This window comes from Polypterus senegalus, chromosome 8, assembly GCF_016835505.1.
Source record: "Polypterus senegalus isolate Bchr_013 chromosome 8, ASM1683550v1, whole genome shotgun sequence".
Taxonomy (NCBI): domain Eukaryota; kingdom Metazoa; phylum Chordata; class Cladistia; order Polypteriformes; family Polypteridae; genus Polypterus; species Polypterus senegalus.
Window position 1 is genome coordinate 118,158,619 of NC_053161.1, and position 13,448 is coordinate 118,172,066.

A 13,448-nucleotide genomic window follows, 5' to 3' on the forward strand; every position below is an offset into this window, starting at 1 on the left:
AGTATATATGGCTGGTTCCTGACTTGTGCTCACTACTATAAATGCTTCAATAACCTCTTGTTTCCTACAACCCAGACTGGAAAAAATGAGTTGAGCAAAATGGATAAGCAGATAAGAAATCAGCACAACCCATCTGACTGTTCACCTAAGAATAGTAAAAGCCATATTAGTGTACATAATAAAAGAAATCACTTGCACATCTACATTACATTCTTAAGCTTTTCCAGGCATTTACAAAAAATATAAAATATACAATGGTGTGAAAAACTATTTACCCCCTTCCTGATTTCTTATTCTTTTGCATGTTTGTCACACAAAATGTTTCTGATCATCAAACACATTTAACCATTAGTCAAATATAACACAAGTAAACACAAAATGCAGTTTTTAAATGATGGTTTTATTATTTAGGAGAAAAAATCCAAACCTACATGGCCCTGTGTGAAAAAGTAATTGCCCCCTTGTTAAAAAATAACCTAACTGTGGTGTATCACACCTGAGTTCAATTTCCGTAGCCACCCCCAGGCCTGATTACTGCCACACCTGTTTCAATCAAGAAATCACTTAAATAGGAGCTGCCTGACACAGAGAAGTAGACCAAAAGCACCTCAAAAGCTAGACATCATGCCAAGACCCAAAGAAATTCAGGAACAAATGAGAACAGAAGTAATTGAGATCTATCAGTCTGGTAAAGGTTATAAAGCCATTTCTAAAGCTTTGGGACTCCAGCGAACCACAGTGAGAGCCATTATCCACAAATGGCAAAAACATGGAACAGTGGTGAACCTTCCCAGGAGTGGCCGGCTGACCAAAATTACCCCAAGAACGCAGAGAGGACTCATCCGAGAGGTTACAAAAGACCCCAGGACAACGTCTAAAGAACTGCAGGCCTCACTTGCCTCAATTAAGGTCAGTGTTCACGACTCCACCATAAGAAAGAGACTGGGCAAAACGGCCTGCATGGCAGATTTCCAAGACGCAAAACCACTGTTAAGCAAAAAGAACATTAGGGCTTGTCTCAATTTTGCTAAGAAACATCTCAATGATTGCCAAGACTTTTGGGAAAATACCTTGTGGACTGATGAGACAAAAGTTGAACTTTTTGGAAGGCAAATGTCCCGTTACATCTGGCGTAAAGGAACACAGCATTTCAGAAAAAGAACATCATACCAACAGTAAAATGTGGTGGTGATAGTGTGATGGTCTGGGGTTGTTTTGCTGCTTCAGGACCTGGAAGGCTTGCTGTGATAGATGGAACCATGAATTCTACTGCCTACCAAAAATCCTGAAGGAGAATGTCCGGCCATCTGTTCGTCAACTCAAGCTGAAGCGATCTTGGGTGCTGCAACAGGACAATGACCCAAAACACACCAGCAAATCCACCTCTGAATGGCTGAAGAAAAACAAAATTAAGACTGTAGAGTGGCCTAGTCAAAGTCCTGACCTGAATCCAATTCAGATGCTATGGCATGACCTTAAAAAGGTGGTTCATGCTAGAAAACCCTCAAATAATGCTGAATTACAATTCTGCAAAGATGAGTGGGCCAAAATTCCTCCAGAGCGCTGTAAAAGACTCATTGCAAGTTATCGCAAACGCTTGATTGCAGTTATTGCTGCTAAGGGTGGCCCAACCAGTTATTAGGTTCAGGGGGCAATTACTTTTTCACACAGGGCCATGTAGGTTTGGATTTTTTTCTCCCTAAATAATAAAACCATCATTTAAAAACTGCATTTTGTGTTTACTTGTGTTATATTTGACTAATGGTTAAATGTGTTTGATGATCAGAAACATTTTGTGTGACAAACATGCAAAAGAATAAGAAATCAGGAAGGGGGCAAATAGTTTTTCACACCACTGTATGTTATGCCCCAACCTCCATGGCTAACTTCGTTCTTACAATTTTACAGTCACATTCATGGGTCTAAAAAATGTTCTAAGTTGTTACCGGGCACGTTGCCTTGGAGGTCACATTAATTGGGAGCTGTTCTTCTTCCAATGGAAGTATTCCAGAGAGAGAGTGAGAGAGGGACCAACCGTGGCTGTCAGAGCACACCTCTGAATGGCACTTGGGAGATGTTATGAAAATGTTCTGAAAGTGAAACCTGCGAAATTACATTGAAAAATAACAAGAAGACTCTAACAATTCTGCCAAGTCAATGAGTTTAGTTAGCTCTAGAATGGTAGCCGTTAAACTCTGAAGAGTCTCTGCTAACCCCTACAGCAGTTTTGGAATTTTAGGATTTGGTTGGAAGTAATTTGAGGATGTCTTTTAATGGGAGGCAGAAGGTTTAATGGCAGAAGGAGGGGGGACTATGTGCTAAAGAGATACAGCTAGGTTTTTTTAAAAGCGGGTGTGTGTTTGTAATTTCAACAAGTAAGAAAAAGAATGTTTCATTGTAGTACTATTTTTAGAAGTAGTAATATTGTTATGGGTACAGAGTACATTGAAATACTTACCTGTAGCCAACATGCAACAAGTCTCCACTTTTTGATGCAATGATAAACAAAAATGTATTAAAATATAGTACTCCATTTTATTTAACTAACGTGATATAATATGGTACTAAAAAGTGAGTAAACAACCTGACCAGATAGTCAGACTAAAAAGGTCCAGTTGAGAAATAAATTGTCTTTATTTGTCATTTTCTTGATTATTTTATCTCACTGCAGTTGCTGACGTTTTCATTATCTTAACATTACCATGTGTAGAAAAATGTCGGAAAATAATCTCTTGTTACATTATTAATAAATGAATGCTTGTCTGCTTTGGCATTCATTGGTATTAAAGCATATATTGGAGCTAAATGACATTTACTAAAAGAACAGATAGTTGGTTGTCTGAATAACCAATCTTGTACTACAGTCCAGTTTTTTTTTGCATGCAAAGTAGCCTAGTAGGTGGTCAAAGGGAAACTACTTTTAAGCAATCTATTAATCTGTTCATCCATTTTTGAACCCATTAATCCAGTTCAGGATTAGAAGGGAGCTGGAGTGAATCTCTGAAGTTTACAGTAAAGTGCAAAGTAAGAACCGACCTGAGCCAGGTTACCAGACAATTGCAAGACAAGCAGCAGATCTGTACAAAGATTTCATAAAACAAAATAGTCAGCAATATCAAGAAGCCTAGTGAATAGGAAATTCAAACCAGGAGAAACTCTGGATGCTTCCTTGTACAATGTTTTTTCATCTGATTTTTCTTCTCAAAAGTAATTCTTCATCTTAGGCTGTTTTACCTCTTAACACTCAACCTTCCAAACATTGACATCCTTATGGAAGCTGTCACTATTCACTTTTACTTTACAAACTGTATGAATTATGCGTTATGCCAAAATGGAGACATAAATACGTGGGAGTGCATTAGGGGCATAACTATGTCTAAATGCAAAGAATTTCATGATGAATATATTAGACATACTGTACATCTTGTAAATTGTGAAGTGTTTGGAATGTAAACAAGCTTTACTTAGAGGAAATTATAGCTCTCTTTTAAAATATTGTTCATGTAAAGTATGTCTTTGGTGAATTACTGTACATTTTATATTCTTCTTGTACTAATGACAATTTTTTTACAGATTCATACATTTGAAATGCACATCATCAAAGCAAAGGAAAATTATGCTGGGAATTACCGTTGTGAAGTAACATACAAGGATAAATTTGATAGCTGTTCTTTTGATTTGGAGGTTATAGGTAACAATTTTACTTTATGCCTTTAAAATTCATGCCTTGCAGTTCAGTCGAAAAACAGAAAATTACAGCTGCAAGCAATCACTTTTTTAATATTTTACAGAGGTTCCAGAAGTTTCACAAAATATTGACATCCGTTCAGCTTTTAAACGAAGGTAACATTTAAATAACTATGTACACTAGACAGGCTGTTAAGCCAGTGAAATGTAAGCTTTAATGTCTTACACACAATGCAGTTTTATTTTATCTATTTCATAAACTTTCTAATGTAATGCTGTTGTGGATATTATTATGTAAAAATGGCAAATTCATTGATATCTGGTATTTGTAATATTTATCCATTAGCAATTGACCAGTTAAACATTTTTCATAAGTGATTGTGAATAAATTCCAACACACTAAGGGATAATTTTAAGTGTTCACATCAACATTACCACAAAGAAGCACAATGCCATAATGACTTATACACAGACAAAATAGCATGCCTTTTTTCTCCTCACTTGAGCACACAGCTGAGTGCTTCCATATTTTTGAAACACTACTCGCTGCACATGCAGTGTGGAAGAACTTTTGTAATGACACACTACTTAAGCTCAATTTATTGTCAGATTGCCATCTTCACTACAGCCCCAGAACACTAACTAATATTCACAACTATTGAATGCACCATTTTTATTTATATGGGCTGCTTTTAATTATCTTCTCTAAGGCACTGGCTATATACTTATAAGCCACCATACCTCTGTTTTTGAAATATTAAAGATGGTCTACCCTGTGTCAACCTCATTTTTCTCATCAAATATCTCCTGCATGTTGTGTTCTTGGCAAAATTGCTCCACACACCTCTACATAGTAAATGTTTCAAATGCACTTGCCCATACATTAACCTCTAACCACTATGCATTTTTTCATGCAACTACAAAACTTTAAAGGAGGCCCTCACCCCAGGGCTAACCACCTCTTATGACATTGTTACTGCATTGCCATCACACTCCTTGGCAGTTAGTCTGCCTGTTAAAAGGTGTTGACAATGAGCTCTCAGGGCGCCTCTCTTCTTTTAGCTACATAATATTAAAGTGGTGCGACCCTGACAGTAGGTGAAGCAGAAATTTTCCAGGTGGAGCAAACATATGATTTATTTATTCCCTGTTAGAACACAGCATTAAAAAAATAATTTCTAATAATATTTTAAATACCCCCTAATTTTGATGCTTTTTAAAATTTGCATTGCTTAGGTCGGTGATGGCAGTTTGCTTCAGTCACCATCAATGAAGAGCTCTTTCTTTTCTACGGGTCAAAATTATGAATTATCTATTTCCTGTTGGTGTCTCAGTTGCAGATTTGTTTTAGCTTTGTAAATAATCTGACATTGAATCTACTTCTTTAAATAATGTTTATGAATTTTTAAGCAGACGTCTGTGTCAATTATGTAAATGTTCCATGAATATTTATGTGACATGCCAATGTACAGATTGTCTATATTGAAAATGTACTTTTATCTTTTTATTGACGGTATATATTTATCTTGCTTCTGTGCTTTAATTAGTTGTGACAAATGAATACTTGTAAATATGCCTGGTTGTCATTATTATTATTGTTATTATTATATTTCTTTTACAACAGTGGTGAAGGTCAAGAAGATGCTGGAGAGCTCGACTTTAGTGGTCTTCTTAAACACAGGTGAGTAACGGCACTAGTAACTCCATCTATGGATTATGCAATTAAGTCTTTAAAGTCAATGAAATATGTAAGAAAGTGTATTTAGATCCATATATTGTTAATTTATTTTAAATGGTATTGATTTTGCTTAGTTTTATTGTTAAAAATATTTTAATATATGTATGTTTGCTTATAATAAAAAGTTCTATTTGGTTTCTTTCACGATTTTTTAATACTTCATATGAAGAACTAAAACACTGTCTTTGAATCTTTTGCATCAAAAAAGTGAAAAGCAATATTTTGCTGCCACACAAAGATCACAGAATATGATATCAATGTATGTTTTTTTCATAAACTATAGAACATGATTTTACATATTCATGTTCTTACCATGCACCATAAATAAGAATGGAGAAATCCGTGTATTTGATGTTATGCAATATTTGCAGTTTATGTAAAGTTTTGATCCAATCCATTGATCGGTTTTAGAGAAATGTAGGATTCAAAAAGTGAATAAAATTATACATTTATTTGGGCTTGTCTTTTCTTTTTCCTATGCATTCAGAATGAACAGGTTAGTAAGATGAATAAATTATTTATAAATAGATCTTACTTTCGGTAAGTATTGTAACTGTATAGTTACAAGCATGTTAAGTAGCTTTAAATATTTAGCAAGCGTGTTGGCCAGTTGTAGATGGGTAACACTTCATTTAACGGTGACATTTATAAATGTTTTATTAATAACATAAAAACAACAAATCAAGTTATTTGCATTATACATTTCCTGCTCAACAGGTTTACATTAAATGTGATGCAAACAAAACCAATACATGCAAATAATTATACTGCAAATAACATCTAAGAGTTATTGGAATATTTTTAATAAGACATTTATAAATGATACCATAAAATAGTGTTATCTCTACAGCACTTTAGTCACATGAGAAAAAAATGAAATCTTATAGTACAGCTTGGTAATGAAGGTTCTTGGCTGAGTAAAAAAGCTAGTAGATAAGTTCAACCTAAGTTCTGGAAAGTTCAGACATTAGGTAATGTCTGTAAAAGAACTGCCTATCCGGTGTCTATTATATTAATGATACCTGCTGACTAATAATTAATCTAGACTTAGTGCATCCCTGCTCACTAACTGCTTCCTAAAGCCTTGCTTTTCATGCATTTTACCAATAAGGCATGAAAACCTTTTGGTAATATTCTTAACATTGTTTGTATACATATATGGAACAGAATTTAAGAGAGAGATGAGCAACCACAGAGTACTTTACGATACATATACTGAGAACATCACAAATTACCCTTTGTAAATAAATGCTGCATACTGTATGCTTTGCAGATGGATTAGTATATCCTCTTCTTAACCCCCCAAATCACAAACCTTCAAAACTCTACTAACAATCATACCAACATGATATGCATTGTTAATTTTAGAAACTGACCCTAATTAGCTCAGCAAAGTTCAATATCCTTTCTCCACTCCCTTCTCCCGATGTTGTTGTAACATCTGTTCTGATAATTCAACCAAAAGACAACACTCACTGCAGCCTTCCCCAATCCTACCACCCAACTACATTTATACACACTTTTTCCATAAGCTTTTAGTAGGTTGCCCATCTCTATCAGAGCTGTGTAACAGCAACAGTAACATTTTTTTTTCTGTCTTAGGGAACAAAAAGAAGAACCTGTGGAGGAAATTGATGTTTGGGAGTTGCTCAAGAACTCCCCTCCTCAAGAATATGAAAAGATTGCATTCACTTATGGGATCACTGATCTGAGGGGCATGTTGAAAAGATTAAAGCGCATTAAGCGGGAAGAGAAGAAAAGTGAAGGTATGCATATATTATTTTTTTAACTTAAGGCTTTTTTGTGTGCTACTGGCAAATAAAAGATAACCTTCAGTCTATCAGTCAATCATTCCCATTTTACAAAGCAAATTTCATACACGTACACAATCAGAAAGCTCTTATTGTGACAGAAATGGATATGGTACTGAGCAGTATATACGATTACAAATGAGATGAATAACAGGAAAGGAAATCAAACAAGACTAGTAAAGGATCTAGGATAAACCAAAGGAGAAAGTTGCCAGGAAGCCAATCAGCTAATTGAGGATATAAAGAATAAAAATATCTTAATACCTTTGCTAGGCTTGTTAAATGGCTCTTACATTTTATTGTGCAATATCAAAAAATATATGATATATGCATGAGCAGTTTTAATTTTAACTGCCCTCTTTTTTCATTTGCATAAAACAATTTGTAATATATTTTGTGCACATGATTCAGATGATCACTACACACTAGTTCATATTAAGGTTGTTTCATCTTCTTCATTTTTTTTGTGAGGTCCACCTGTTCCATTGTTAAACCAAAAAGTCAGAGATTTGTGACCAGAAAGACAAAATATAGCAAATGCACAACAGCCAATTTTATTTTATAAATTTATATTATTATTTCAGTGTGTACAGAGTTCAACAAAATCCTTAGTTCCGTGTGGTAATTAATTTTATACAGTGTCTTCCAAATACAAAAGCTGACAAACAATAGAATACCATTCAGTCCATCACCCTTATTAGCTTAGTTAATTGCTAAATTGTCCCAGAATCTCTTCCAAATAATTTAAAACGTTTTCATGATTTGTTCCACCACTTAATGACTTAATAGTTTGTTCTAGATTCATATGACTCTTTATATAAAGAAGTATGTATTTCCTCATTTCCATCTTTAATGCTCTTCATTTACATTTCCAGCAGTTCCATCAAGTACATGGTTTGCTTCAAGACTGAAGTGATTTAGGTTCACCTAGCCTATTAGAGTAAGAAACGGCCTTCAGTTCAGGCATAGACATTTTACTCTTCTCTGCCCAACTTCTAGTGATGCTATGTTAAAATCAATGTAAATGTTACCATTAACTAAAACATCAAATGAAATTAAGCCACTGTGACGACTCTTTATAGATAGCGTTATATACAAAAATACCCCAGCTTTTGTTTTATGAATGTATAGGAATGTGCATCAATATAGAAGAAGCCCTATATTCACCTTTTTGTATGTGTTTTTTGAAGCATTTGCCAAGAAATTAGATCCTGCATACCAAGTAGACAAAGGTGGGAGAATCAGATTTGTTGTAGAGCTCGCTGATCCAACTCTGGACCTAAAATGGTACAAAAATGGCCAGGAGATACGCCCCACCCCAAAGTAAGTGACTTTTGTCTTATTTTTGCTCTTGGACTGGTTTTCTTTTCTTTATTTGTTTCCTTGCTGTTTTTTTCCAACATTCCCAACTTTGACAAATGAACACTATTTTTATATTGTTAAAAATGTGCTTCATTTGTGTTTCTTCATCAAAGTCTCCCATTTCCTTGTAATACTTTAGAGATTTACTTGCGATGACCTAGTTAAATCTACCTATTAGCACTGAGTAAATATGTATAGTAATTACTAAGACAAAATGTAACTTCATACATAACTGTAAAAATAAACTTGGGTCTAATCCACACTCACATTCCCTCACAGCTATCATTTTCTACAGAGGGCTACTGTATAAACAGTGCCTTTCACTGACTATTAAATGTAGCTCTATAGATTCTGTTGCTTCTTTTTTAACACTTTTTAGTTGTACTTTATTGATTCATGAGTTTTGTAGGTGGAAACCACAAAATATTACCTCACTCCTCTTACAGAAATCTGGCTTTTCATGAATCAGCTTGATTCCTAATAATACTGTTGGGGGTTCCAATGGCTCTTTGTTTTAGTGCCATTTATTTCAGTGTATAATTCTTTGCAAACATGTTTAATTTCAATACTCAGAATTTGCACCACTTTCATGCAGACAAATATTGTACAAAAAATGTTACTTTTTTTGACAAATGACAAATTTGACTAGCTTGTATGGAATGTTGTTTGATTTAAATATACATATATATATATATATACAGGACAAATAGATGTGCTTCAATTCTGTCTCTCTGTCTGTCAAAAATAATTAAATACGCATTCTAATAATTACAAGTAATCATTTTCAAGCACTATCATAAACAATAAACACCAAATATATGCCATATTGTGTATTATTGTTACCTCTAAATTACAAGTTTATATTACAATTAGGTTTAACATCAACAGCTTTAGTACACAACACATTTACAGGGAGCAGTAGGTATCGCTGCTTTCCTGATTTAAATTTCACACCCATTCAATGTCTATATACAATAGCTTGTGCACATTCTCTCTGTGTCTGTGTACATGTTCCTCTGGTTAATCTGAGTTTTCCTACTACATCATATAGATGAGCAGGATAATGTAATTGGTGACTACTCTATAAATTGATCCTAATGAATGTATGTGTCCTGAGATGGACTATGGACTGTGGTGAGCTGGAGATGGACTGTGTCTGGCCTTTTTCCAGACCTTGTGATCCTATCTATACTAACTGGGTTTGAGAATGTATTTATACATGTATGTACCACACATTTAACAGTTTTGGGGATATATATATATATATATATATATATATATATAAATACATCTTTATATGATGTCAGTCTTCCTTACGTTTTTATAATGTTAATAAAGAAAAGTCAAGTGGTAAACTTCCTGTAGCTTTTCAGAGCTCAAACCTAACCATAACAAATGTAACCACAGCATCCATTTTTGTCATTTTTCACTTCCGCTGTCATCGAACAGTGGTTTTACCCCCATGTCATAAGTAATTCATCAGTCATTATTTTTAGGCATTGCTTAAATGAAACCGCAGTGAGGTGCAGCTGTGAGAGCGAGTGGATTGTAAATAAATCATTAAATATACCTTCCATCTATGGGAATCCTTCTGCAATTCATATATTACTACTGCTATAGCTCAGTTTGGGTCCCGACATTTTTCCATTCCTTCCTATTTCCATCCCTCCATCATAACTTTGTTTGTCCTTTGCTTCTTCTCTCGGTCAACTGTCCCATCAAGTTCGTTTAAGGGGGAAAGTCATTATTTGATTTCATAATGTGTCCTGCCCATGTTAGCCTGTCTATTTTTATTAGGAGCACTATATCTTTTCCTTAAGCAATGTTTGCAAATTTTGCATCGAATTCATAATAGTATCTATGGCGCCAAACCCCTAATTCACATACAGCACCAAAAAGTGTTCTCAGTACTTTATGCTTGAAGAAGAGTAATCATTTTTCATCATTTTTTTTTGTTAGCATTCAGGTCCCTGAGCCATATGTCACCACAGTAAGAATTTGCTTTTAAATATCCATTTCTTAGATTTTAGCAAGAGACCTTTATTTTTAAAGTGTTTTTGCAGTTCAATGTAGCATTGGTTTGCCAGCACATTTTTTTTTTTAATTTCTTGACACATCCTCTGCAACAGTCACAATAAATCCTGCTCAGAGGACCTTTGAATATTATGGAAATAATTAGTGTGTAATTAGTGGAAAGTTACTTTTCAAAAAGACAAAACATAGATGTTTATGTGTGCATTATGCAATATCATTTCCTGATGTATAGTTTTCTTTTATAGTATTTATTTAGTTGTCGTCTCTATAATATTTACGCTAATAAACAGAGGTTACTTATACTTTATATAGCAGTTATTTTGGAAGTTAACATTTACAGTGCATAAATCTTTTAATAGTTGCACTAGTAGGAATAAGTGGAAAACAAGTTATCTTAATTTGCTAGTGCGCACAGCACTCGTTATGATTTGTACATAACAAACAAGAAGAGCTATGAAGCTGAACTACTGCTGACTCACTGCTGCAGGTGGGTGCTTGAACTCTGCCCCAGTATGTAGGATTAACAATATGTATGTGGGTTTTCTGGAGGCACTTCTTTCCTCTCACACATCAGGAATTTGCTGGTTACTCTAATTTGTGATTCGTTATTGGCCTGGATTAAGCAAATGTGAGTATAAGAGTATCCTATGATGGACTAGTGTTGCCTCCAGAATACATTCCTATAAAATTTCCTACATTAATTGTGACCATTGTGCAAATATCAATTTACACTGTAGCCTTATTGTGTTGATATTTTAATAACCACATGGTTTTACCATATACTTCCATTCTTATTGATATCTAACCTGCTACTCAACTGTGATTTGGTTTTATTGGACATAAAAAGTATAAGTTACACTTGACATAGGGTAATACTGATACAGGTGAAATGAAAGAAGAACAGAAAAAAAAATCAGTGACACTGATCCAAAAAAATGCATTCACACCTCTAATATACCCTATCTATTTAGGATCATGGTGGTAACAAGCTATGCAGAGATGACCCTATTGCTCTGTAGCCCTATGTATTACATGAGAACCTATTTTCAATTACTAGTCACAATTTATGGCCATATGTGAGGAATGAGATATTCAGCGATCAATAACTCAACAAAACTGAGTAACTCATCAAATATCTTAATATCTTTAAGGAGAAAAAGTTAGTTCATTAGACGGGATAGAATCTGTATTGCTGCATATGAGTTTAGGGATTGATTACTAGATGGAGTATCTCCTCTAACGTCCTAAATTTGGCTAGGAGGCTGCAAACTGCAATTTCTCTATATTTGGAGCAGTCTCTTTTCCTTTTGAAAAATAGGGACTATCTCTCCAGTTTTTCATTCAAATAAAAAGTTTTAATATTAGAATTCTGAGGAAGGTTAACATTGGATTTTACTTTGTCTAGTGTCTTACCTAAAGATCTATTTGTCAGAGATGAAGAATGGACCACTTTCATTGATGTATACCACAATTTCTAGGACTATAAAAGCCACTCCACCATGCAAAGGTGCCAACTATGTGTCCAGCGATTCCTTCATTTTTCAAGATTTGTCTATCCCAGAAGCTTTCTGCACAAGGCAGAGACCAGCCCTGCATGGCATGACGGTACATTGCAGAACAGACTTGCATGTAGATACTGAAAAATTCCCTCAAAGTATAAACCAAATACACTGTGCCTCCATGTAATCTATAATTAATCAATCAAAAAACATCAGTTAATAAACAAAACAAAAGAAAGAAATATTATACTGATGCTCAGAAATCATATTATTGTCTGTAGAAACTGGTGCAAAATTTGATTTTGGATAGATGTGATGACAAATCACAAGTGTGGAAATAAAATTAAATTGACATTTATAGCAATCATAGCTGATGATTGAAATGCTTTTAATATCTATTCATTTACTTCCCTAATGTAATTTTCATCAAATATTTTATTGTACAAAGCTATGAAAATGTATTACTTTGTATGCTCTTTTTAAGATTTCTCTGAGTATGTAAGATAACCAGCTGGTTCCCAAAGAACAATGGTAATTATATGGTCTTAAACAACATCTAATATTAGGTTAAGTAAAGAATATTTTTTGAGACTTGGCAATTAGAAAATATCTAGAATAAAGGAAATAAAAAAAAATATTATATTAATAATATAATAAATGTATATTTTTCCACATTGGTCATTAACTTATTTTGATTGCACATAGTTTTGATGGGATGACATACTGAAGAAACATCTTTTAAGCTCCAGGGTTGGCAAGCAGATTGCTGAAATGAACTGGCATATTGTGAAATGCAGTCACCCTGCTTGACTGCCAACCACTGTCGGCTAAAATATTTTTGTACTTGACTACATTTTTCAGAAAATGTAACACAGTATGTAATTAAAAATCCTTTTTGCCATTAACAGCAGGCTGTTTTCTGTACAGTGAAAAGGCAATACCTCCTTTAAAAGCTATTTAATTGTACTTTTGCATTGACTGTCTCTATGAAAACAGAAGGGCACTCTTGTACTGCTATGAATAAACTTGTAGATCTCATACTGCCACTGACAGTAATCAAATATATGTTATGATGAATTGCATTAAAAATACAGATTTATATACTGCATGGATACTAGTTGATACATTTAGAAATATGAGTAAATAACAGTTCCTTGTGGCAAACTGGAAGTGCTTTTTATACTATCTGCACCAATAACCACTCCATACTGGCATATTCCCTTTCTATGTTTCCTGTCTGTTCCAGAAGTAGTGCAATTATTCAAGTAGGAAAGTGGACATTTCTGCAATTGCACTCAGGGTGCACTCACCTGCCAA

At 34.2% G+C, this 13,448-nt stretch overlaps 1 protein-coding gene across 12 annotated transcripts in view; it reads left to right on the forward strand.

Moving 5' to 3' along the window:
- Positions 1-13,448, forward strand: part of mybpc1 (myosin binding protein C1) — a 137,208-nt gene that overhangs the window by 64,574 nt on the left and 59,186 nt on the right. For 9 of the 12 annotated variants that reach the window (XM_039761691.1, XM_039761693.1, XM_039761697.1 and 6 more), the window contains 6 exons: positions 3,574-3,691; positions 3,792-3,843; positions 5,312-5,368; positions 5,913-5,921; positions 7,028-7,191; positions 8,427-8,559. In XM_039761691.1, the coding sequence (XP_039617625.1) occupies positions 3,574-3,691; positions 3,792-3,843; positions 5,312-5,368; positions 5,913-5,921; positions 7,028-7,191; positions 8,427-8,559 (533 nt within the window). The remainder of the gene's footprint in view (positions 1-3,573; positions 3,692-3,791; positions 3,844-5,311; positions 5,369-5,912; positions 5,922-7,027; positions 7,192-8,426; positions 8,560-13,448) is intronic. The other 3 variants (XM_039761692.1, XM_039761694.1, XM_039761701.1) reach the window with 1 other exon arrangement.